This window comes from Cricetulus griseus, chromosome 4 (genome assembly GCF_003668045.3).
Source record: "Cricetulus griseus strain 17A/GY chromosome 4, alternate assembly CriGri-PICRH-1.0, whole genome shotgun sequence".
Lineage (NCBI taxonomy): Eukaryota > Metazoa > Chordata > Mammalia > Rodentia > Cricetidae > Cricetulus > Cricetulus griseus.
In genome coordinates, this window is record NC_048597.1 from 78,501,675 (window position 1) to 78,528,759 (window position 27,085).

General features: G+C 46.4%; 1 protein-coding gene across 1 annotated transcript in view; it reads left to right on the forward strand.

Annotated features, from left to right (window-relative positions):
* Positions 1–27,085, forward strand: part of Sdk1 (sidekick cell adhesion molecule 1) — a 954,927-nt gene that overhangs the window by 670,188 nt on the left and 257,654 nt on the right. Inside the window, exons 6-8 of the mRNA XM_035444149.1 lie at positions 13,918–14,029; positions 15,577–15,767; positions 26,202–26,285. Of these exons, the coding sequence (XP_035300040.1) occupies positions 13,918–14,029; positions 15,577–15,767; positions 26,202–26,285 (387 nt within the window). The remainder of the gene's footprint in view (positions 1–13,917; positions 14,030–15,576; positions 15,768–26,201; positions 26,286–27,085) is intronic.

Sequence of the window (27,085 nt, forward strand, 5' to 3'; positions counted from 1 at the left end):
ATCCTGCCTCTGCTCTCCTTGGACCCAGAAAGCTTAGTCGATCCCTACATCCTGAACCTTTGCTGGAGCCAGACAGCCATAAATTCCTGCACCAGCTTTTCCACCCCCAAATTACTCCACCCTCTCTGCACTTTGTAACAGAGTTAAATTTGGCCAGTCCTTCCATGCCAGCTTACTAAATGCAGTAGTGTTCGTCTTCCTCTCTCTCTCTCTCTCTCTCTCTCTCTCTCTCTCTCTCTCTCTCTCTCTCTCTCTTTCCTTTTCTTTTGAGAGAGTGCTTCATGTAGTCCAGGTTGGCTTGGAACTCACTAAGTAGCTGGTGATGACCTTGAACTCCTGATCTTTCTGTCTTCACCTTCCAAGAGCTGAGGTTACAGGCTTGCGCCAGGGTGCCTAGTTTTTGCAGTGCTGGGGATGGAACCCAGGGCCTGCTGCACACTGGCAAAGCACTCACTTGAAGCTGAGCCACATCCCCACACCTGATGCCCATCAGAGGGTACTCAGCATGCTTGCCACTTCCACCACCATCTAAATGTCTATGTCTTTCTGTTGGACCTTGTAACCAGCTTTTTGACAAGGAGTTCCTGCAGCAGGGGTTGGGAATGGGAAAGAGTGAGCAAGCATTGAAGCATCACAGGCCCCTGCCAACATGGCCTGCAGGCTCCCATTGTCCTTGCTGATAGCCTCAGATGGGCATCGGCTCCGTGCCCAGATATATGCACTCTTGGCAAAATTATCTAAAGGCCTTGCTTAATGGAGCTCAGAGTGACCTGTTATGCACCTAGTTAGTTCTCAGGGACTTAGAACACTGTGTGAAAGTGACCTCAGCTCAGGAAAGTGCCCTGTCACTCAATCTGGGCAGCTCCATATGGTCCTATGCACACAGTCCCTCTGCCACTAGACAGTAGATTGCTCATTTATGTGTCTGCATAAGAAGCAGGTTCTCCACTCTTGTCCCTTGAATCCAACATATGACTCACTCTCATGTCCAACTGTGAAGTTCCAAACCCACTCCTGTTTTACGGTTTATCAATGTGTGCTCACTTGGAACTAAAAAATAATAAATATCCCGACCAGAGAGGTGCCTTTCATCACCTTCATTTTTCTCCATCCAGTAAAAAGCCGATAAGAATGCACCCTCTGCTGTGTTCCGTTCATTTCTAAATGTACGAGCTCACAACTATGTCGTGAGCAAGAAAGAAAGTGGTGGCTGGATTATTTACCAAGATATCCTGGTTTTGTTTTTGTTTTTATCATCTCCTGTCAATTGATGAGTTCAAGAATATGTTGAAATAAAAATGGAAGAACATGTAAAGATAAAATTGTAAGTGGGATGCCCCTATGTGTTTCCTGCCTCTTTTTTTCTTTCCCTCCTACTGGAAGACAGTAAACAAGGAGAAAGGAGCCAACCAACAGAGCTGGCTCAGATCTAGGGAACAGCTGGAGCTTTGGGAATTGGTTCTGTCCCTGAGGCCACCATTCTCATCCCAGCATGCCTCAGTGCACTATCATAAAGCCTTTGAGAATCACCACTGGGCATGACTGGTGAAAGACAAAAAAAAAAAAAAAAAAAAAAAAAAAAAAAAAAAAAAAAAAAAAAACTTTTAACCAAATTTACACACACACACACACACACACACACACACACACACACACACACACACACACACTTTAGTAGCCTGGAAACATCCAAACCACATCCATTATTCCAGAGCCAGGTGGGTGTGCCCTGACAAGGGAAAAATAGGGGCCAGGAGGCCAGCTGAGTTGGTAACATGCTTGCTGTATGAGCTTGAGGACCTGAGTTCAGTCCCAGAGCCCATGTGAAAAGTTGTCATGGTGGTAAGGGCCTGTGATCCCAGCACTAGAGGATAGCATCAGGACAATGGAGATAGGAACATCCCTGAAGCTCAGTGGTCGGCCAGCCTAGCCTAATTAGTGAACCCTGGGTTAGTGAGAGACCCTGCCTCAAAAACAGATGGATGGCATCTAAGGAACAATAAATACTTGAGGTTGACCCATGGCCTCTATACACATATGAGCAGCATGTAGCTGTGCATGTACACACACAGGCACACAAACACAACCACACAGGCACACACCCATACACACTCAAAGTGAGTCTGAAGAAAACAAGTGTGGGAGGAGTCTGTCCTTCCCTGAGCATGGTTTTCCTGTCAAGGGAGAAGTCAGCTATTGACTGCAGTTTTCACAATGAAGTACATCTTTAAACAACCCTGTTTTGCTTCAAGAAATTTGCCTCTTGGAGGCTAGGGAATGTCCTGGGTCTTCCTGCTGCCTGCACATTTTTCACTGATGCACCCTCAAAAACTAATTTCTGTGTGTTACTAGAGAAATATGTGTGTGTCTGAGCCTTTAAAAAATATGAGCCCTGGGGGCTTCGGAGTTACAGTTAGAGTTATGGAGTCTGGGCTCCTGGTGGCAGTGAGCAGTCACCTGTTGTTCTGAGATGTGTCGCTGTCAGGGAAGCACTTAATCGCCCAACCAGGCTACTACATGCCGCAGGGAAAACACAGAAGTCGAAAGTGACTCCAGAGACCTCTGATGCACAGAAAACCCTCCAAGTTTTCATCAAGCTCAATGTCACTGATCCGTTTTAACTCCTCCCCCAGAAGATATCAATGCCTCCTGCTTTGCTCCAGGGAAAGTCAAGAACCGAAGGCTGGCCTATGGTTGCCCTTTTCATTGACAGTTAAAAGAGACTGTGCTCCAGCACTGAACTGGGAGCGTGGATCAGTTGATAGAGCACTTGCCTAGGCCATCCTTGGCTACATGGTGAGTTCAAGTCTAGCCTGGGACTATGAAACCTTGTCTCAAACAAACAAACAAAAAGGGGGAGCTCAGGAGATATCTTGGTGGGTCAAGTGCTTGACTCACAAGGGTGAGGACTTAAATTTGGATCCATAGAGTCCACATAAAGCCAGAGGTAGTCACCATGCCTGTAATTCCAACAGTCCTGTATTGAGATGGCAATCAGAGACAGAAGAATGCCAGAAGGCTAGAGGGGCAGGTGGTTGCCATAAGCAGCAGCAAGCAAAAGACCCAGTGTCAGACAAGAAGACACAGACCAACACTCAGGGTTGCACTCTGGCCTCCACACACATGTACACACACACACACACACACACACACACACACACACACACAAGTGCACACATAGCTCCCAGTCACTCCTTAGTAAAGTATAGACTCTTCAGCTGGGCCTACTACCCTTAGCTCCACAGGAGTCCTCCTCACCCATCAAGAAATAAATATATTTTTCAAGATGGACCAGTTTCGAGTTTCCATATGTCTGTCTGTCTGTCTGTTTTGAGATGGGATCTTTTCATGTAGCCTAGACTAGCCTTTAACTCTCAATACCCCTGCCTCTGCATCCTCAGTATTGGGATTATGTATGTGAGTGAACTTTGTGCCTGGTTCCATGTTCACTTTTTTTCTTAAAATGCCTTCCCTTCCCTGTCGGTGGATGAATACCTATCCAGGTTCCTTCCCAAGCCTTCCCTATTTCCCTTGAAAGGAAGGGTGTCAATGACACATCCATCCACCATGTCCTGCCACAACCCTTTTCTATGTCCCTCAACTCCTTAAAAATATGCTTGTGCTTCTTTTGTCTTCCCCCATAAAGCCAAGATGTGTACGTGTGTGCATGATTGTATGCATGGTGTGTGTGTGTGTGTGTGTGTTCATGTAGGTGCATGTGTACTCATGCTGTGTGCCTGTGTATCCATGTGCCTATGGAAGCCAGAGGACAATTACAGGTATTATTGTCTCTCCAGCACTGGCCACATATTTTTTTTTTTTGTCTTGTGGTTTTTTGAGACAGGGTTTTTCTGTGTATCCCTGACTGTCCTGGAATTCACTCAAACTCAGAGATTCACCTGCTTCTACCTCCAGAGTGCTGGGATTAAAGTAGTCCACCTACTTTTTGAGATATTCTCTCTTTCCCAGAGCTACCCAATTAGGCTAGGCTGGTGGACAAGTGAGCTGCAGTGATCCTCCTGTCTCCCTTCCAGCACTGAGATTGCAGGTACACACTACCACATCTGGATTTTTTATGTGGATTCTAGGGACAGAACTCAGACTTTATCCTCAAGGGCTCTGAAAAACCCCACTTCTTCCAGGCCTGGGCTTTTCCTGAAGACATCTATGTGTTTAATGAGGTGTGCAGGTCTTCAAAGAAACGGTATAAGCTCAGAATTCCAGTGCAGGCTCTGATCCCTGATCTTGACCACACAGTGGGCCTTCCAGAAGGCAGGGAAGCCAGCCCCAGAACCCTCACTCCATGGTGGGAAAGAGAACTGGCAGGAGGATGCACAAACCCTGGGCACAGAGTGCCTAGTAAGGACTCTGCTCTCAACCTCATAATAAAGTTAATAGCCACCATAGTGCACACAGAATTGCAAACATCCTTCCTGCACATTACACACATGCATGCATACACACATGTTCCAGAGAACGCAGCACTATTAGTGAGCATCCTTTCTGCACACATGCATGCACACACACATGTTCCAGTGAATACAGTACTAATTAGTGAGCATCCTTCCTGCACATACACACATCCATGCATGCACACATGTTCCATTGAATACAGCACTAATTAGCAAGCATCCTTCATGTGCACATATACACATGCATTCATGCACACATTTGCTTGTTTTCAATGTCTCAGCCAGACAAAGGAAGCTTCACAGAGTCAAGTAACTTACCAAAGTCAGGATTCATGGTCTGTCCAGGTTCACTAGACTGTAAACTTTGTGTGGAGGGGACATGTGGGGATTCATGTGGAGGCCAGAGGTCAAATATCAGATGTCCTCCATCATGTTTTTTGAGATGACGTCTCTTCACTGAACCTAGAGCTCACTTATTCAGCTAGACTAGCCAGCCAGTAGCCCCAGGGATTATCCTATCTGCTCTCCACAATGTGGGGGTTACAAATAGATGGCATCATACTTGACTTTTACATGGGCACTGGGGACCCAAACTCAGGTCTCCATGCTATGAAGGAAGCTCTTTATCCACTGAGCCTGATCCCCAGCCCCTCTAAACTCTTTCCTTGTGACCTGCCCCTTGGTTGTGGAACAGAGAGAACTTGATCTGAATCCTCTGAGACCCATGTGTGGCATGGGCAGAGCTTCAGAAGGGGTTTATAGAGCAGGGGTCTGTTTCTAAGACCAGGTTGTCCCAGTGTCAACTGGCCACATGCCTTAGTAGGCACAGGTTGGGCTAACAGTCAAGGGTAAGCACGTCATGGGGTCACTGCATGCCATGAGGACAGGCAGGCCATGGTGTTCCCAGAATTCTGAACTTCAAGACAGGAGCATCCTCCCAAGACCACCCAGGACTGAAACAGAAACCCAGTCAGTCTTCAGGAGGTGACAGGTTCCTTAAAATGCGGTAGTAGTGGGTAAGAGAAGAGGACATGTGAATGGCCATCACAAGAGGCTGACTCTGTGGTTGACAGGCATCTCACATGTACAGCAACGGAACCCCAGTCATGACTTGGCCTGAACCTCTCCTCTCCCCCACACCTTTCTATTCAGAAATGACAGTTTTCTGTATCTATGGCCAATCCAACAGCAAATGCTGAGACCCTGCCTTTGATAATGTCCAAATCTAGATGCTCCTAGCTTCCTGGCCCAGATGTCCCTGTGTTACCCTGGTTCTGTAGCCACCTGGCTGGCCTCACTGGGGCTTCTTTGCCATTGGAGCTGATTTCCTCCTAATTGCCAGGGATGGGGTCTTAAACAAGCTCATATTCTATCAATCTATCCTAAAGCTTTCAGGGGCTTCAGCTCCTCATTTGGAATAAAGCTTAGTGTGCTCACAGCACCTTCAAGCCCAGCCCTGCAGCTCTCTGACACTCCATTCCAGGCCTCCAGTCTCACAAGTCACTCACTGTGCCTCTGTCACACCCAGCAGTGCCCAGTATGGAGGTCTTTTGTCTTCTTGCTTCTCTGTCTGGCATGCTCCTTGCCTATCATTGACTTGAATAGTTCCTTTTATCCTCCAGGGTCTAAATTTCAAACACTACCACTCCTGTGTTCCTAAGGCCCATATCTCTAGACATGTCACTGGCTGTACACTGGCTCTGTGGCCTGCAGCCCTGTGCCTGAATCAGGCAGAGAAATGTGGTAGTTTTCATTTGTCCCACAGTGTCTGTAGTAACCAGAAACTTGGCAGTTAGGAGTGCCTTGAAGTGTGTATTTTCCTGTTTGAGACACTTGCTGTATGTGTACATGTGTGAGTATGTATGTGTATGTACACACACAAACAGGTATATGTTTATGTATGTGCACATGCACAAGTGTACACATGTGTAGAGGCCAGAAGAGATCCTTAGCTGTTGTTCTGAAGGTATACTCTGCCTTGTTTGTTTGAGGCAGAGTCTCTCACTGGCCTAGAATTCATCAAGTATGAATGGCTTCTGGCCAGTTAACCCAAGGCATCTGTCTTCTGGGTCCCCGGGCTTCAATCACAAGTGCCCACCCCTACACTCTGTTTTTTAAAGTGTTTTGGGGATTAAACTTAGGTCCTCTGGTTTGCAAGGCAAGCACTTTACCAACTGAGCCATCTCCCCAGCCCCTGCTATTCTTTAAACATCCTTTCTAATTAAATGTAACCTGGGCAACCTCTCCTCATTTAGCATCTTCAAGTGCAAGGAGATTCATGTGGGGGATGATGGCTGGGATTGAGGTCATTGCACTGCTGTGAGGGTTTATTCCTGAGCACACAACAGCTTCATGTAAAGGGTTTGCCTCTATTCTGCTGAAGCTACCCAGTCTGTGGCTGCTAGATTCTGTGACCTTCTGCAGAGCCTGTCTTGATGCAGTGTCTTCACCCCCAGACACACCCAGGCCAGCTTAGGCAGGGTCAATCAAGAACTCATGTTGTGACACCGACACCGTCCACCAAGGACTTGGTTAGGAGAGGAGTGTTCTACTCCTGACCCTTCTGGTTAACTAAGACAACACAAGTTTTCACTGAGAAACAGCTCTGCATAAAAGAAAGCGTGGAGCTGAGGAGATGGCCAGTCTGTAAGTGCTTGCCTTGAAAACATGAAGACCTGAGTCTGATTCCCAAAAGCCATGTTAAAAAAAAAAAAAGACAGGTAGTACACACTTTCCCAGTACAGAGGAGGGGGACAGGTGGGTCCCAGGGCTCACCAACCACCAATCAGCTAGTCTAACCTCCTTAGGAAGTTCTAAACCAGTTAGAGACCTTGTCTCAAAAAGAAAGTGGGACCAGCAAGATGGTTCAGTGGTAAGGTGCTTGCCTCCAAGCCTAAGGACCTGAGTTCAGCCTCAGGACACAAATAGTGGAAGGAGAGAACTGACTCTGGTAGGTAGTCCCCTGACCTCCACACACAGCATTGCACACGTGTGAGTGCACTCCCATACAAACAAATGTTGGGGGCGCAACACCCAAGGAACAACACCAAAGGTTATTACATCTGGAACGTGAGCAGGCACACACAAAAACACAGACACACACACACACACAGACACACACACACACAGACACACACACACACACACACACACACACACACACACACACACACACACACACACACGATGACAGTTCTGAAGTTATCTCTTACACCTTTTTCTAGCATTTGAAGCTATGCAACATTTGTACCTCACTTTTCCACCTCTACAGGGGGTGATGCTGTCTCCTGGGCTGTCACTGAGCATGCTGACATTTGTAAACCATTCAGGGAAATATTCAGCTCCATGGAGGGAACTCTGTGAGACAGTTTCTTTTCTCTTCCCTACTTGTTTTCACTCTTCTGGGAAATATCCTTGTACATTGGTATGCGGGTTTTAGAGAAGGGGTTGTTATGTAGAATATTGAAGGTAGTGGAATAGCAATGATAGCAGTGGCAACTTGCTGCGGAGTATTTAATGGTTTTTAAATTTCATTGAGAGAGAGAGAGAGAGAGAGAGAGAGAGAGAGAGAGAGAGAGAGAGAGAGAGAGCAGTGTTTGGGCACATGTGCCATGGCACATGTATAGAGGTCAGGGGATAACTTGGCAGAGTTGATTCTCTACTTTCACATTTACAAGGGTTCCAAGTATTGAACTCAGGTCACCATGCTCGTCCTGAAAGCCTCTTTACTTGCTAAGCCATCTTGCTGGCTCCCAATGCCAATTATGTATAATAAATTAATACATCATTGAGGATTTGTTGAACAGGTCTTGCATCTCAGATACTTTCAGAATCACAGAAATAAAGAAGTTTAACTGAGACCTAGAGTCTTGACTGCTTGGGAAGTAGAAGCAGGAAGCTGATGAACTATGGGGAGGGGGTAGGATACAAGGCCAGAATGGGCAACTTAGTAAGACCTTGTCTGAAAATAAAAAGGGGAAAGGGAGTTGAGGATGTAACTCAGTGGTAGAACACTTGACTAGAATTTCCCAGGGAGGGACTGGGGGTGTGTCACTCAGCTATAGAACCTTTGCCTTGCATACACTAGGCCTAGGTTCAGCACCCCCCAGTACCACAAAGAGAGAGACAGAGAGAGGTAGAGAGACGTGCTTCTGCTTTATAAAGGTTACTTTAACTCTCTATACATACTCGTAGAGAAACAGAGAAAAGACTACATTTTAAAGTTACATCAGTGTGTGTGTGTGTGTGTGTGTGTTATATGCATGCTCATACACCCCTATTTCATGGTCTACTGGGAACCAAGTTTGGCTTTTCCCTGTTGTATTGTGGGTTGGAAAGCCTCCTCCCTTCAGCTCACCTCTGCTCTCCCCGGTTTTTCCTTCTATCCTCCATAGATGTCCACCATTGAAGCTAATGACCTTACACTCCGTTCCATGGTCATAGTTGCATCTTTCTAGTCTGACTACAGATTACTGATTGTGAAATTATTAGTGAAAATCGAGATATACATATAGTATTCATATTACTTTTGTTATACAAAGATGACCCACTTCATGACTATATAGTATTCAATGATGGAGCTTCTATTTTATACAGATGTTTGGTTTTCTCAGAGTTTATCATCAACTTAATTTTCAAAAGGAGTGTGTGAATATGTGTATGTATTAACTATATATGATATTTAAGTTCATTTATGCATATGCCTTTTATATAAATAAATACATTACACATTTTACACACACACACACACACACACTTCACAATGCTTTCCTGGCAACCAGGGCATAAATTTGAGTGATAATCTGAGGAACAACATACCTGTAAATTTCAGAAGAACTAAAGCACCATCTGAGAGGATGTGTGATATCTGAAGTGGTGTGAGCTCAAGGCTCATTTGTCACACAAAACATTATCATTAATGTTTAAAGTTGCTAAATCAAGACTAACAATGGATGCATAGTGTTAAATTCCTAAAAAGATTTTGAAGAGATTGCCCTTGGTCAAGGTGGGGAGAGTTATTCCATTTTAGTTTAAGTGTGTTGAATCTGTGTATATACTTTAATTAAAAATCTAAAGTAGAGCCGGGGATGAGGCTCAGTTGATAGCATGCTCGCCTGGCATTCTGAGGCCCTGGCTTCTGTTCCCAGTACCACATTAAACCAGGGGTAGTGGCACATGCCTGTAGTCCCCAAGCTGGAGAGGTGGAGGTAAAAGATAGAAGCTTGAAGTCATCTATTCTAGTTGGCTTTCTATTGCTATGATAAGCTCCATGACCAAAAGCAACTTGGGAAGAAAGGGTTTCTTTAGCTAATATGGCCCAATTATAGTCCATCACTGAGGGAAGTCAGGGGCAGAGGCAGAAGCCATAGAAGAAAGCTGCTCACTGACTTGCCTCCTAGGCTCAATGTCAGCTCCTTTCCTTACACAGTCCAGGCCCTGCTGAGGGATAGCACTGCCCACAGTGGGCTGGGTCTTCATATATATATATATATATATATATATATATATATATATATATATATATTATAAATCAAGAAAATGCTCCATAGACTTATCCATGGGCCAATTGGATGGAGTTAATCCTCGACTGAGGTTTCTTCTTCCAAGATGGGCCAAGTTGACAACCAAGATTAGCCAGCACATTATCTCAGAGTTCAAAACCAGCCTGAGCTACATGAAACAAATCATCTCAAAAAATAAATAGATAAAATAAAATTGAAAGCATCCTTTTACAGAAGAAAGCATGTCAGAAGGACGTGCTGTAATGAGCACTCTCCTTGCTGTTGGGGTGTCTGGATTTCAATTACTTATGCACGGCTTTATTGCATGTGGGCTTTGCAATCAGGATTTCCTCGAGCCTTGCTTTGACCTTACTTTGGATGCTTACACGGGTCAAATTCACTTTTCTGGTGGCCTTGTGTATATATTGCAGTTGTGATCTGCATTGCTTTCTCCTTGGTCTCTCAGCAGTGTCCTGTGTGATCATAGCATCATCTGAAAGAATGCAGGAGCCAGGGACTGGGATATGGGATAGAGGACAGGCTGACATCTAGTGACCTTGAGTGGAGCAAGTCCCTCCACTGACCCTTTGCCCCCTGTTGAGAGAGGGTGCCCTATAATAGCATATTTATGTATGCTTAAAATAAGATACCCAATAAATGGCCTGCATCCTTATGAACCCAGGATGGAAGGATGCATCTGCTCCACCTGTCACCCACTAACATCAAGTCTCACCTGCTGTTTAGAGATATTTGTCTAGGTAGGGGTGGGAATTTGCCAATGTCTATACCTCCTGCCAAGGTCCCAATGACAAACCAAAGCTCACACTGAGAGCTCAGGTACAGAACATGGGAGAGCAGTGATGGTAAGGAGCGCAGGTGACCATAAAGCAGCTACACTGGAAGGCATGTACACAGTGTGAATGAAGGCTTCCCTGAGGCTGCATAGCTGGAGCTCCCTTCCCCTAGTCATCCCAAGCCTATATACTTGCCCCACCCCCAGACCCTACAGCTATATACAGTTAGGACAGAACTGCATACACCTGGCTGAGAGAAATGACTGGATCCTCAGGTAAGGGCCCATGGCCTTCTTCACTTGCTCCTTCTAGGAGAGAATGGAACAGCCAACAAGGCCAGCTAGGACCATCTGCAAGCAGGCACAGCTGGGCTTAGGAAGGAGGGTAAGAGTGTTCAGTCTCTCTGGTTGGCCCAGGCAAGAGAGGTTCCAAGTGGGACCATCTTCCCCAGGTGGTGCCCACCGCTGAGTGTGGGCTCCTCCGCTGTGGTGGCTGCACAGTGACTAATGACAAGCGAGCATGCTGCTAGGTGACCTCTCACTCCCGCTGCTGCTCTCCTTCACTCCTCATAACCACTTGCAAATATTAGCTCCCTGTGTCATTTCTCCTCATCAGCGACTTTCACAGGTGACAAGCCGGGTGCTCCTCAGATGAGCGTTTAGTATACACTCCAGTCCTCATGACAATCTGACATCTGGCAAGCCATCCCTGAAGTTTCTAAGGGAGCGTGTCAGCAGGAAGATTCCCAGAGGAGTCCAGAGGGAACTTGAGGGGCCTAGAGTTTGAGGAAAGGCCAGGGCTGTTGCTAGCTCCCCAGGAACCTAGAGGTCTGTGAAAATAGATCCTCATCAAAAACTCAATGTATAGGTTTAAGGAAATGTATTTGCTGGCCCTGCCTGCACCAAGTACTTTGTTACCATTATTTGTATCTATGTGTGTGTTATGTGTTAATGTGATTGTTCACATGTGTGGGTTTGTGTGTGGCTGTGTGCATGAACATATGTGTCTGTTCATGTGGAAATCAGAAGTTAATGTCAAGTATCTTCTTTAATTATCCTCCACCTGATTTTTGAAACAGGGGGTCTCTCACTGAACCAGAGATCACCAATTTGGTCAGACAAGCTGGCCAGCAAACCCCAGGGATCCTCCTGCCTCTCTTTGCCTCCTCAGTTCTGGGACTATAGAGACACACCCAGCATCTTACATGGATACTGGGGTCCCAAACTCATGTCCTCATGCTTGTGTAGCAATCACTTCACTGACTGAGCTAACTCCCCAGCCCCAAATACCTAATTAATTAATTAATTAATTAATTAATTTTTGTTTTGGAGATAAGGTCTTACTTTGTAGCCCATGCTAGCCTTGAACTTGAGATACTACTGCCGCAGCTTGTGTGTGTGTGTGTGTGCGTGCGTGTGCGAGTGCGCGTGCTCGTGTTGTGTGTGTGTGTGTGTGTGTGTGTGTGTGTGTGTGTGTGTGATGTGTGTGTGTGTGTGTGTGTGTGTGTGTGTGCGTGCACGCATACACACGTACGTGCAGGTGCATATGTATGTGCGTGCATGTGGAATCCAGAGGACAACTTTGGGGTGTCATTCCTCCGGCAACATCTTTTTTTTTAAAAAGAGAGACAGGTTCTCTTGTCCTGGAACCTGCCATGGTAGGCCACGCTGACTGACTTAGCAAAGAGCCCCAGGGATCTGGCTGTCTCTGTTTCCTTGGGATTAGAAGCATGCACCACCATACCTGGCTTTTCTATGTGGATCTGGGGATTGAACTAAGGTCCTCATGCTTGCAGGGCAAGCACTTTACTGACAGAGCCAACTCCTCAGTCCCTCCCTCCCCTCCTCTTTCTATAATTCATATGCATCTCTAATATAAAACCACTTCCTCTTTAAGCAAGGAGCACCAGACAGCACAGGGGAAAACCTGTGCTGGTCAGAGGGTTCTCTTTGCCCTGATCATCCCTCTCCATGACTGTGAGTCCACCACCGATCAGACCCTTTCATGAACCAGAATTCTGAATAACCACAACTGTCCATTGTGCTGACTGCACCGTGTGAGGAACCAAAGAGAGCATTTTGCTATTCATTCACTGAAATTTGTTTTTATTCTGAGCCTCTTACATCCACACCCTGTATTGGATTCCCTGTTCTATAAATGTTTGATTTTGATTTCCCCTAAATAAACAGTTACTCAAGTTGCTGTGGGTTGTTTAATTTTGATACTAACTGTATTTTAGGAAAAAGCAGCAAAAATGCATATAGCTTTTCCATTCCTGTTTCCAGAAGTGTGAACTTAAATTATTTATAGTTTGATACAAAATAGAAAATGGACTCCGGGTATTTATGTAGCAGAAAAGCAAAGGAGAGTGTGACTGCAAAGAGCATGGGAACACTTGGATAGCTAATGAAGTCACCCAGAGAGTCCTGGGCTAATTCTGTGACCTCTGTGCCTAGCAGAGTTCCCAACCTTGACATGTGTGTCCAGTTGATCTAATTAGAAAATGGAGAGCATGTTAGTTATCTTTCTCCTTGCTGTGACAAGATATTTGACAAGGACAACTTATGGGAGGAAGGGTCGATTCTGATTCACAGTTTGAGGGTGAAGGTCCATCATTGTGGGGGAGGGGTAGCGGCAGGAGCATCCACAGACAGGAAGCAGGCTGCACGCTGGTGCTCAGCTCACTTCCTCCTTTGTATTCAGCCCTGGATCTCAACCCACACATGGTAGCATTCACATTCATGGTGGAACGTCCACTAGTCTAACCTAGAAACCCTCTCACGGACAGGCCTAGAGGTTTGTTTCCATGGTAATTATAAACCTCATCAGGTTGACAATTAAGATTAACAGCCACAGTGGGTATGCCAGGTGATCTGAATAAGTGAATGCTTAGATCAATGAGAAAAAAAATTAAAGGAAGCATTTTGGGAAATACCAATCCCTGGAAAGCTTGCTGTTATATTTTGTACCCAATGGTGACAGGTGGCCAGCAGACAAGACTGACTATGCCTAGACTCCATCACATACAGTGTAACAGAGGCCAGGGGCGATAAAATAGCAAACTCCAAGCTCTCTAGAGGGGTCCTAGTAAGTTATGAGGTTCTGAGTTTCCTTTTGGTGTGGTTTTGCATGGTCCTCCTTCCATCCTTCTCTGATCACCCTGTCCTCCATTCTGTGAGTTCCACAGATGTTTTGTTTTCTCTGCCACAGGAGATACTGGCACCCCTGAAGCCATGGCCCCGGTCATCGTGGTTGCCCCAGGCAACAGAAGTGTGGTAGCAGGGTCCAGTGAGACTACCTTGGAGTGCATAGCCAATGCCAGGTACATGTGGGAACATGGATGAGACATCCCTCACCTAAAAATGCACACCCTGAAATACTTCAAAATCTGGAACTTGGAGCCTTGATGAGAAGCCACAGTGGAAAGGTCCAACCTAATCTCATGTGTCTGATGTAGTCGAAACACAGATGCACTAAAAACACAGCAAGGGATTCCCTTTAGGCTAAGTGGTCAAATTCAGATGAAACACAAATGAATTACCTCTTTAGACTTGGCATCTCACTATGAATATACAAATACTCCGGGTGGGGGGGGGGCAGAGTCCAAAATACAAAGTACTTCTGATAACTGGGCATTTCAAATAAAGGACACAGAGCCGGGCATTGGTGGCCCATGCCTTTAATCCCAGCACTCAGGAGGCAGAGGTAGGCAGATCTCTGTGAGTTCGACGCCAGCCTGGTTTCCAGAGCGAGTGCCAGGATAGGCTCCAAAACTAAACAGAGAAACCCTGTCTCAAAAAGCCAAAAAAAGAAAAAAGAAAAAAGAAAAAAAGAAAAAAAGAAAAGAAAAGAAAAGAAAATCAAATAAAAGACACAGACCCTGGACCAGAGACTGGGGAGATGGCTCCATCAGTAAAGTGCTTGTTGCACAAGCATGAAGACCCAAGTTCAGTACCCCAGAATCCATGTAAAAGCTGGACATGACATCTCTCTCCTGTAGTCCTAATACTTGAGGGACAGAGATAGGAGGAACCCCTGGGTTTTCTGGGCGGCCAACCCAGCCTATACAGCAAGCTGCAGGTTAGCAAGAGACCTAACTGAAAAAATAAGGTGGTGCGTGATAGAGAAAGACACCCTAGTTGCCTATCTCTAGCCTCTCCATGTACATACACACACATGTCCACTCACACACTAAGAGAAAGAACCTAGATTTGTTTATCCTCCTGTGAAAAGGCAGTGATGTGGGGAACAGCATATGAGCCCCACACTTCAGATTGCAGCAGACTCAATTATCCTGAGATGCTACATGTCACATGTATGGGAATACAGGGAACCTCATGCTGCATTCTTCCTCATACTGCCTCTGCAGTGAATGGAACTTCCTGGTGTTAGGGAGGTCTCAACAGAAATGAGCCAAGCTGTTGGGGGAAAGATGAGCCAGGCCCCTGAGCAGCCAAGGAAAGCTAGTTCCTTTCTCCCTTGTAGACCCAGGCATGGCCTGCCTACTTCCTGGTCACTCCAGACTGGAGTGTAGATGGTCACATCTCCCATGTAGCTGTGGGTCCCCTAGTAGTATTTATTTTAAGCATTCTTTTCCTGGGCAAATAGAATCATTAGCACGTACGGTCCATTGCTGCCGCAATTAGCTATCCTTGCTCAATAGCCCTTGAGCGTAATGTCTCGTTGAGGAGAGCCGTGAGGGAGTGGGGATGTATCTGGATCGATTTTTAAATGTCCATTGTTCAACCTGCCATGGTTCCTGATAGAATTAGCTTTGTCAAGCCCATGCTGAATGCCTGAAATTATTATTATTGCCATCTACATGATTCCACCACCACTGTCCCCTGATGCCCTTGCACTCTTTCGCAGGCCTGTGGAGGAGCTGAGTTTGTACTGGAAGAGGAACGGAGTTCGACTCACAAGTGGACTGCACAGCTTTGGGAGGCGCCTTACCATCAGCAACCCAACATCGGCAGACACGGGGCTGTACGTGTGTGAGGCTACACTCCGAGGGAGCACGTTTGAGCCAGCCAGGGCCAAAGCCTTCCTTTCCATCATAGGTAATGCTCAGGCCAGCAGTGATGCTGGCTGCAGCCTCAGATAGCTCTCCATACCCACAGCTCTAGGCAGACAAGATAGCTGCTATGCATCCCACTGACTTGATGTATCTGTGCATGTGTGCCACTTCTGCAGACACATGTGCAAGCCAGAGGTAGACACCAGGTGTCTCTCCTCTGCTACCCTACAGTTTAGTTTTTGAGATAGGGTCTCTTACTAGGACCTCGAGCTTGCCAGTTTGACTAGCTGGTCAGCCAGCTCCCAGGATTCACGGGTCTCCAGCTCCAGCGCTGGGATTATAGATGCTCTTCTGCGGCACCTGGTTTTTTATTTGGGAGCAGCAGGTCTTCATGGCTTCTGCAGCAAACAAGATACTGACTTAGTCATCTCCTCAGTTCCCACTGACTTTTATTTTTAGTTACATTTATGTGCTTATTTGTTTGCTTGTTCGTTGTGCATGTTTGTTTGGTGAGGGGGTACTCACAGGCCACAGGATGCATGTGGAGGTCAGAGGACAACTTGTAAGAATTCTCCTCTTCCACACTGTGTCCTGGGGCTCAGACTCAGGTGGTCAGGCTTGACTGAGCACACCTTTTACAGTCAAGTCATCTTGCTGGGCCCCACTGACCTTACTCTTAATGCACTAAAGGGCAGTATGGTTGAGTTTATCTTCCATGTTAATTCCATTTGCTTTGTTTTCAAAAACCAAAGTGGGTGTATTAGATTTTTGTTTAAATTAAAGATAAAGAAGAAGAGGAGGGAGGTGCAAGATGAGACACAGAATGAGACATATTAGACATATTAACCACTTTATTATAGGCCCAGCAGAGTAGGGAGACTGAGAGAGAAGAGAAACTGAGTAAATAGCTGACCGCCATGGCCAGTCACCATAGAGAGAGAGAGAAGAGAAGCAGAAGCAGACAGAGAAGAGGAGAAGAGTAGAGAGAGGAGCAGAGAGTGTAAAGAGAGCGTAAATGGGCAGGGATCTGTCTTTTAAAGGGGTCCTTTGCACCTGCGTGCAGACTTAGTTCCCACGGAACCCTAGGCTGACCAGGGTACTGCCTGTTCCACCAGGTAACAGGGGCAGGCCAGACTTTCAGCATGTCCCTCATACCTTCTAAGCACAGCTGCACTTCTTCCTTTTCTCTCTGTTGTGACAGAACACCTGACAGAAACAAGTCAGGACAGGACAGACTTAACTTTGGTTTACAGTGTCAAGGCATACAGTCCACTGTAGTGGGGAAGGCATGGTAGACAGTTTGGTTCTGTCTGTGGCAGTGGGACCTTGGAGCTAGATTCCAGCTAGATTATGACCCTTAGAGATCTGTCCCCTATAACCAAGCTCCACCAAAACTTCAAAAGTGTCCCAAAATAGCACCACCAGCTGGGGACCAAAAACTGAAACATGGGATCCCAGGGTGGACTTTTCATGGTCGAACAATAACCACCTCCCACCAAAAAGCTTGAGGGTGAACAGGGCAAAATCCTCATCACAAGCATTGCCTGCATCTCCTGGCCTTTCTCTTGTCCCAAACTTCTCCCTTGTGATCTGTACTCAGAAGTCAGCTTATGCAGCCTTGACTCAGAAAGAAATGGAAAGTGCTGGGTTCTATCTCTGGTTAAACTGAAAGTTAAGAACAGAGATAGTTTAAAAAAAAAAAAAAACAGGCCAAAAGTGGAGTTAAATGCACCTGAGTCACCTCTTTCTAAATACTGGGAGATGGAAGCATGACGAGTTGTGGCTGAGGGATTTATAAGCTTATTGTTAGATTATGGCGTGAGCACATTACACTAGGAGGCCAGTGCCTGAATTTTATTTACCCAGCTTCCTGCATGGTCACCAGTTCATTCTTAAAACAACTGTAGCTGCTGTCCTGGTGACCCATACTCCTCAGTGGAAGCTGCTTCACTCCATTTCCTATCTGAAATGAAAGGAGCTGAAAATGGAGGAAAAAATAAAACCTCCCAGAACAATTGCTCCTTCAATAATACTTCTTGTGGTTTGCCATTTTGCAAAATAAGAAAAGAAAAAGCAGATATATTCCTGTAGAATTAGCAAGCATCGAGGAGCGTTGCACGGAAGCCGTTGCCCTGAGCATCCTTGTGTTTGTTAGGAGGCTTTGTGCTCTCGGAGTGACTCTGCTAAATACAGCCCGTCATCCCCTTCAGATGAGGTCATGAGGGTGATCAGAGAATCTGAGCCACAGACCAGAGTCACCAATCACTGATCCCACCCGAGGGTCTGAGCTCTCCTCTGACTGCCAGTGTTAGATATGGATGTGAAAATCACAGCCCATTCTCAGCAGAGACTTACATTGGGGTTGATCTATGGCTGTCTGAGCACAGCGCATTATAGATTGAACCAAAATTAAAATTTGTGATGTGTAAATCTCTGGCAGACAGGACTATATTGTGTTAAAAACATTTAAAGGTAATTCAAACAAGAGAGGAAATTTATCTCCCTATAAACTTAAATGTTTGTCTCCATCACCATTCCTTTCTCAAGTATTTAAATCTATCATCCTAACTTTGATCTCAGATTCATATCAGAATCGGTTTTTGTGCTTAGCATTCATCGTCACTCACGGTATGACTTTTAAAGGTACAGGAACAGGAGCATACTTGCATTCTTTTGTGTCTCTGTGTATGTGTGTGCACATGCTCATGTATGTGTTGACATTGAATATCTTCCTCAATGCTCCCAATCTTATTATTGAGATTAAAAAAAATAGGTGTGTGTGGGGGGGTTGTGTTCATGCATGTGGTGTGTAAAGCTGCCTGCATAGATTGAAAGAGAGTGTCAGATCCCCTGGACCTGGAGTCAAAGGCAAGTGTGAGCCTCCTGATGTGGGTGCTTGGGACTGAACTTGGGACCTCTGCTAGAGCAGTACATACTCTTAACCACTGAGCCATCTCCAGCCCATCTGCCTTGTGTTTTAAGGCAAAGTCTCTCACTGAATTCTCACTAATTCATCTTGACTGGTTGTCCATCAAGCTTCAGGGATCCTCCTGTCTCCTCCCACTCCATCCGTCAGTGCTAGAGATACAGGGGCATGCCACCATGCCCCATCTTTTTACATGAGTACTGAGGATACAAACCCAGGTCCCTGTGCTTATGCAACAACTGCTTTACCCAGAGCCACCTCTCAGCCCCATTGCTTCCTGTCTTGCTAAGGTTGACTTAAAGCCCCTTTTGTTTAGAAGCTGTGACAGGTGGAATTTTGTGGTTGGGTCATACTGGACAAAATCCTGAAGAAGGTATCTGTGTTGATTCAGAGGACTCAGAGATTGTCACCAAGCCTGGCCACCCCATCAGGGAGGGATCCTGGGGAAGCGTGACCAATCTCCCCGACTGTCACCAGTAGAGCTGGGCAGAGAGCTATTGATATGAGCATGCAGATGAATGAAAGCAGAAAGGAATCACCTTCCAATTGCGTGTATTTCACACTGATGAGACCAGACAGACGGTGGCAGCTGTTTACTCTGCCTGTCAGCTTCCGGTTGGATTGCTCAATTCCCGTAGTACAAACAGGAATCCAAGCTCTGATCACTGGAAGGCCCCTGCAGAACCCAAAGCCCTATCCCCCTACCTCCTCACTGCTCAGTTGTCCTGCTGTCCCTATGTCTGACCCTTCTCCTCCTGACCTCTGCTGTGACGACTCCCAGCTGGTGAGACACCATGCCACTGCTCTGACACTCAGAGGCTGCTGTGTAACATGGCTCTCACCTCCCTCTGGTGCATGACTTCACACTGAGACACCACCTTCACCTTCTTGGTGGCATCTTCCAGGAACAGAAGCCAACTTTGCCTATCATATAGGTGGATAGTGCTGGTGATACCATCAAGGAAAATCCCCCTGCACAGATCCATTGATGGACTGTGGGCTTTGCTGTGCTTCATGCTACAGTGCTATCCTAGGCTTGAGATAAGACCATGGCCTTCTTTGGTGGAGGCAAATGCTAGACCTGGCTGTGTCCTTTCGGGCTCCGAGCAACTGTCTGTGATTGATGCGAGATGTCCACTCTTTAGCTTCTGGCAAACTTACCTGTCTTTGAGACTAGGTATCCCTTGAGGACCTCCCAGAAGTCACTGCAAGAGTCTCAACTGTGCTCTGTAGCAATTGGCACATGATAGCAAGGTATGTGGCAGGGAGGTGTAAGTGTAGGGTTTAGGGTTTACTTCTGACTATACTGGTAACTGGCTCTTTTGAGGGTCATTGGTGTTGTTGACCTTGGTTCCAATCATTGACATGGAGAGGGCATAGGTAAGGCCCACACAGTGGAGAGGCAATGAAGCAAGCTCACTGCAGAAGTGCTGCAAGGATGGCTTTACATGCTATTTGCATGGTTCTGTCATAGCATATGCTGTATTGTGCTGGTAGAGGGTGTACACATCACTGCTCTTTCCACACTAAGTGTCGATGCTCTTGACATCCATGAAAGCATCAGTGCTTTCTTCAGCATAAGAGAAAGGATGGTGGCTGTGATAGTTAGTTTTAACTGTCAATGTGACACAATTGAGGATCACCTGGGAAGAGTCTCAGTGAGGGACTGTCTAGCTCAGGTTGGCTGTGGGCTTGTCTGTGAGGGATTGTCTTAATCAAGTTAATTGATGTAGGAGACCCATCCTGAAAGTAGACAACACCATTCCCTGATTTTGAGCCCTGGACTGTGAAGAAAGCAAGCTAAGTACTAAGCATGCATGCAATCATGGTTTCTGGTTTTGACTGTAGATGAGATGCAACTAGCTGTTTTAAGTCTATACCACCTGTTCTTCCTGCTATGCTGAACTGCAACCTGGAACTGTGAGCTAAAATAATCCCTGTTGTGATAAAAAAAAAATAACTGACAACAGTAACTTAAAAAAGAAGGGTATTTCTTTTGTTCATAGTTGGAGGGCCCATCATGGTGGGGAATTATGGTGGCAGGAGCCTGAGACAGCTGGCCACATAGCATCCTCAGTCAGGAAGCAGAGAGAGATGGATGTTGGTGCTCGGTTCACCTTCTCCTTTTTATCTAGCCCACCCTAGGGAATGTTGCCTCTCACAGTTGGGGAAGGGGGTAGGGCCTTCCCTCCTCAGTTAAACCTTTCTGGAAACACCCTCATAGACACTTCCAGAGATGTGTTGCCATGGTGATTCTGAATCCAATCAAGTTGACAATGAAGATTGACCATCACAGTGACCATTACAGAGAACTCTGTGTATTTCTTGCAAAGCTATTCTAACTCCCTGTGTATAGATCACTCAGAAATCCAGACACTGTATTTTAAAACAAAGCCACTTGTAGTGTCACAGATGAGCAGCCATTCTGCAGCCGACGCCGAGCACCTAATAGGTGGTTATATCTTTATATAAAGCTGTCTAGTTCCTCTACCTTCTTCCTTCTCCCCTCAATTCCTCCTTCATCCCCCATGCATCCTTCCCTTCCCCATCACCCCTTCCTGCCATCTGTTTTTCTCCTTTCTCCCTTCCTTCCCCTTCCCTTCTCCTCACCCTTTTCTTCTTTCTCCTCCCTTCCTCCATTCTTTCCATCTTCAAATCTCCACCATGCCTCTTGCCTCTCGGGATTCCTCATGAAGAAAGCTCTCCACCATAAGAGCTCATGCCATTAGACCTGGCCACTCAGCTAACCCTGCTCCTCCCCACTCTTTCCATTTTAAGACTGATGATCTTTATCCCGCTGCAGAGCTCATCATTTAACATACAGAATGTACAGGTTCCAGGGGATCTGGTGTAGACACACTTGGGGACCATTTTGCTCACTACAGTGGACAAGGCACCCAATGTGGACAGTGACTGAAGCAAAAGTCACAGAATAGCACCAGAGTGGGGCCTCTCAGAGGGAAAGGAAGCCAGGGTGGGAAATGTATTCATCAGAACAAGCTTGGGACTCGGACTGAACCCAGTACCAAATCAGAGGAATGTACAACATGCCCTGGGTATGCTTTGACCACCTCCACTGAAACTAGCTCTGCAAGCCAGAACCCATGCTTCAAGCCCCTGTTGAGCTTGGAAATCAAGACCCCAGTTTGGGGCTACCGAGGGAGGACCCTAACTTTGGTTCTGATTACTGTAGCTGGAACATCTGTAGGACATTCAGCCCATGCTGGCTTTGTATTGGCTCTGGGTTCACCCAGGGAATGAGACTCTTTTGATGTCTTTATCTTATTTCTAAAGATGGAAGTGTCCACTTCAATCCCTGGTTTTACTGGCTGCAGCTGTGGTCAATAGTTAACGGTCCAGTACAGACATATGCCAACTGGGCCCTCACTCTCCAAGAGTCTCCCCCTTGCCAAGACACATGCTCGCCCAGTTGCCCATGGAAGATCAAGTGGTAAAAAGGCATGCGCCTTAGACGACTGTCTTCAGAGATCTCCCTGTAGCTCAGCTGGAAGTCCTCACAGCTGAAGGCCTTGTAATTGCTCCACTCGGTCCTCCCCGCAGACTGGACGCAAGCAGTCATGGAGTAGGGGAGGACCATTGTGAGCCCCTGTTGAATTGGGTTGGTGTGAAGGACCCACAACAAGAGATTGTGGCTTATGTGTGGCAGGGAAGAAGCTCTATGAAGAAGCTTGTGTCACCGTAACAGCTCTATTGCCCAGCCTGTTGCCTCACCTACTTAGCAGGCTTCCAGGAACAAGGTGAAACAGGCTGCTCTGAGGGGTCACAAAGTTTTCTGGTGCCTTTGGCCACCATTCCTCACATTGGTGAGAGTTTGTAAAGTGAGGAAGTAGAGCGTCTGCCTGGCTGTGAGATGTGCACCTTACCTACCTGGCTTCTGTTTGAGATGAGGTGGCATCCCCACATGCATGTCCATCCCCAGGGACACTGTGTGGATGCTTTGTCTCCATCCTCAGCTGGGTGCCACTGTGCACTTCTAGGAACCTGAGAATATAAGTGGCATCTGGGTAAATTTTCTGTTGCCATGATAAGACACCATGACCAAGGCAACTTATTTTTAAAAAGAGTTTATGGGGGGACTTATTGAGGGTGAGGTCATTGACTAATGACCATCATGGCAAGGAACATGGTAGCAGACAGGTAGGCATGACACTGGATGAGTAGCTGAGATCTTACTCATATCCTAATCCAAAAGCATAAGGCAGAGAAAGCTAATTGGAGGGGCGATGGGAGGCTTTGGAAACCTCAAAGCCAGCCCTCAGGGACACACCTTCTCTAACAAGACCACACCTCCTAGTCCTTCCCAAACAGTTCCATCAAGTGGAAATCAAGTATTCAGATACATGAGCTCATAGGGAGGGGCATTCTCATTCAAACCACCACACTGGGGAAGGCATTGTGGCCCTGGAAGTTCTGGGCATCCATGGGACTGGTATATGCTCTCACATGTCTCCTATTGGACACATCTTGCAGGAATTACACGGCATAAGGACAGCATAACTGTTCACATAACATTTTGAAATGAAAGTCTAACAAAAAGTAAGGAGTTTGTCCTGGGCTGAACAAGGGGATTAGGGGTGGAGAGCATCTTCAGGATGAAGGACCATTCTGTGTTCCAGTGCAGTATGGACACATCACCCTGCATGGAACTAAACGCATGTGCATGCACACACAAGCAGAAGCATGAAGGGGCAGTGAGGCTAAAATCTGTTGACCACATGAGTGACAGCCTGGAGGTAAGCAGACTTAGTTTAGGAAGGCATTACCAGTGGGGTGATTGTTGAGCTAGACCTGGGAAGACATAAGATCTATATACCCCAGGGCAGGTACCAGGACAAGGTCCAGCTTTGCGAACCAGTGAGTTTAGGAGTCTACTGGGGTTATTTACAGGGCATGGGTGAGAGGTTACTTACAGGAGTATCACTGACCCCATAGTAGCCACCTCACTAAAAAGCATTCTAGCATGGATGACAACTCTCCCACAGCCACACAGATGGAGTCCCCACTTCTATTAACTTTTCGTGCTTTCTGTACTCTAGCACCTCCCACAACCAGGAGAGCATCTTCAGCTGGGATGAATAACATACAGATGTCTGGGAGGTGCCAGAGGAGGTGGCTGAGGTCTCAGCTAAGGGTCTAATGACTTTGCCTGCCTCCTCCCTCTACCAGGGAATGTCAATACGCATGTGAGGGTTGCTTAGGGAAGTCAGGAATGCTTTGCTGAAGACAATTATAGTTACTAACCCTATGAGGACAGACAGGAAACACAGGGTAAACTGAGGAAAGGATACATGAGCTTTTTCTATATTGTGTCTTGCAACTGCCTGGGACTTCGCAGTTACTGAAAAATAGGATATTTGACTGGGGAAATGGAAACTGTAATTAATCATGAGCAAATGTTGATATTTAACTTAATTTTCCCCCTTTGCCCTCACATCGCTTTAATCAGACCATGATGGTAGCTATTGACTTTAGCATCCACTGATGAATATGGGCCACGACCTGTGCGTAAGGTCCTTGACAGGCTGTATCGCTGTGGAGTTAGAACATAAATAGTGCTGCTGGCGTTATTATTGATTAGAGAGACACAGCTGAGTGGGGAATATATGTGTGTGCAAAGACCAGCTAGGAAAGCGAAGGCTTTAAATATTAACAGCAAGTCTCCAGGCCTGGTCTATCCACACAAGACCCCGTATCAGAGGTTCTGCTTTCATCTAGTACATCCACAGCCATCTACAGGGTGCAGGAGTAGTTGGGGCAGATGCTTTGCTCAAGAGGTCGAGTAATTGCAGAGTTGATACTCACTTTCCGCCCATTCAGAAACCTTCAGTTTTTTTTCCCCCTCTTTGAACTGGTATGTTTTCATTTCTGCACCCTCTTTAGGTCCCACCCTATTTTTTTAAGATGTAGTCAATACAGGAAGCATGCCAAGCCTATTATCCACATTTAACACTATTACAATGAAAAGAAGATGTCTCCAGAAATTAATTATCGCGCAGAAAGTGAACACAAGAGCCTTTGTCACCGTGATAATGAAGTACCATCCCCGCCTTAATGCTCCTGAGCCCGGCCATGCCTCTCCTGAATTCTGCTGAATAAACTGCGAAAAATATTGCCATTTACTCTCCAAGGAAACTCATTGTCTAATACAACCACTATTTCCTGTTGCCCACACAAGGAGGAAGTCTACAGAATAGAAATGCTGGGAGTTTCCCTCCCTGCTAAGGATGAATGAGTCTCTGTATCCCACCTCCCCTCTCCCTCCACCCCCACCTCCTGCCCCCACTGCCTCCACTGCCCCCTCTGCCATCCCTCTTCCCTTCACCCCCCCCATCACCACTGTTATTTCCCATTCCAATAATGTATTAAATTTATGTTTTGGAGAAGAACTTTAGAAAAAATGAGTAATAGGCTACACTGTTCTTTGATACAGGCCTGGCCCCTCATTATAGGGCTATTCAACATGCTTCACAGTTGGTGTTTAGTTTAGATATGTAAACAAGCTAGCCTATAAAGTGCTGTGCTGTAAATACACCTTTATGAAGCTCTTGGGATGCCCTTTCTAAAACGTGAATTAAGATATTCCATGATTTCAAGCTCATAAACTGAGAAGTAGCCATCACCCTGAGTGGTAATTTGCTTTCTGAAACCTTAGAATATAAATCACCTTTGCCTGCTGTTCCCCAAATTTGAGTTTGTGAGTGTGATGATGATGTGTTTAGAAAAAAATATATAAGAGCTCAGATTGGGGACTAGGGAGATGACTGTCAATAAAGTACTTGCCACACATACAAGAGGACCTGAGTTCAGGCTCCCAGCACTCAAATAAAAAGCCAGGCATGGCAGTGCACACCTGTAATCTTAGTGCTAGGGTGGAGGAGGGAGAGACAGGAGGATCCCAGTCTAGCCAAGTGGACGAGCTTCAGACTGAGTGAAGACCCTGTCTCAAAAAATAAAGTGAGGAGCTACTGAAGAAGACACCTGCCATTGACCTCCGGCCTGCACGTGCACGTGCATGCTTGCGTGCCTGTGCACACACACTCACCCACACACCCACCCCCCACACACACACACACACAAGAGACAGAGACCATTGTGTCCTTGAAATCCTTTTTGTGTTCATTACTTTCTCATTACCATGATTAAACGTTCTGACAAAGGCAACTGAAGGGAGAAAGGGTCGATTTTTGTCTCACAGTTCTGGAAGAATGTGGTCCATTGTGACGGGGAAGAAATGATGACGGCCATGGAAGGCATGGTGGCCAGAGCACAGGGCTGCCTGTTCACATTGCATCCACACTCTGGAAGCAGAGAGTAAACAAAAAGTGGGGTCTGGCGACAAAGTCTCAAGGCCCATCCCCAGTGGCTCACTTCCTCCAGTAGGGTTCCACCTCTTGGAAGTTCCACAACCTTCCTCCACAGCGCCACCATCTGGCATTCAAGAGTTCAAATACATGTACCTATGGGGGAACATTTCACCTTCAGACCACAGCACACCTTTACTTAGGGGCCATTTTCTTTTCCTGTTTGAAGAGCCGCCATATTTCACTGCTGAGCCAGAGAGTCGGATTTTAGGGGAAGTGGAAGAAAGCGTGGACATCCCATGTCGAGCCATGGGTGAGTATGGGAAGCACCAGATGGGGACCAGTGGTGAAAGACTGTGAGTATCCAGGGAGATCTTTAAATCCTTCCATGGGGATAGTGAACATGAAGGCTGGGGACACTGGATACTGAGACTCAGTAACTAGCCTGTGGCCTTGCTGAAGGAGGTCACCATTGTGAAGATCTTGTTTTCTTGGCTGTAGATCAATCCAGAGCTGGCACAGTGTAAAGTCTACTTAACCTCTAGAAGGAGGAAGATGAGAAGGAAGACCTGCCCTTTGTCTGCCCCAAAGACAGAGGACTCAACAGACCATGTGACTCCCCTCAGTACTTGGGTTCCCCTCAGTACTTGGGTTCCCCAGGGTATGTGGGCATAAGACCGTGGCTCTCAAGAAACACATCTCTATCCACCAAGTGACAAGGACTGGGAACCACATCCTTGTCCTAAAGAAAAGAAGGGTGCTTTTATTGTTAATTAATTAATTAATTAATTAAAATTTGAGACAGGATCTCATATAACCTAGCCTAGCCTCAAACTTGCTATGTAGCCAAGGATGATGTTGAGCTCCTGATCCTCAGGCACCCACCTCTCAAGTCCTGGATTATAGATGTGAGCCACCACACTTAGTTTATGCAGTGCCAAGATGGAACTCAGGAGATTCTACATGCTAGGCAAGCACTCTGTGGGGCTAAGCTGCATCCCAGCCCCTCCTCCACATCATGATTTTATTTCTGAATGGGAACTTTTCCAACCTTTCTGCCCTTTTAGCTCTGGGGCAGCTCTTCTGCTCCACAGGTCATTGTGCCCTCCTTCC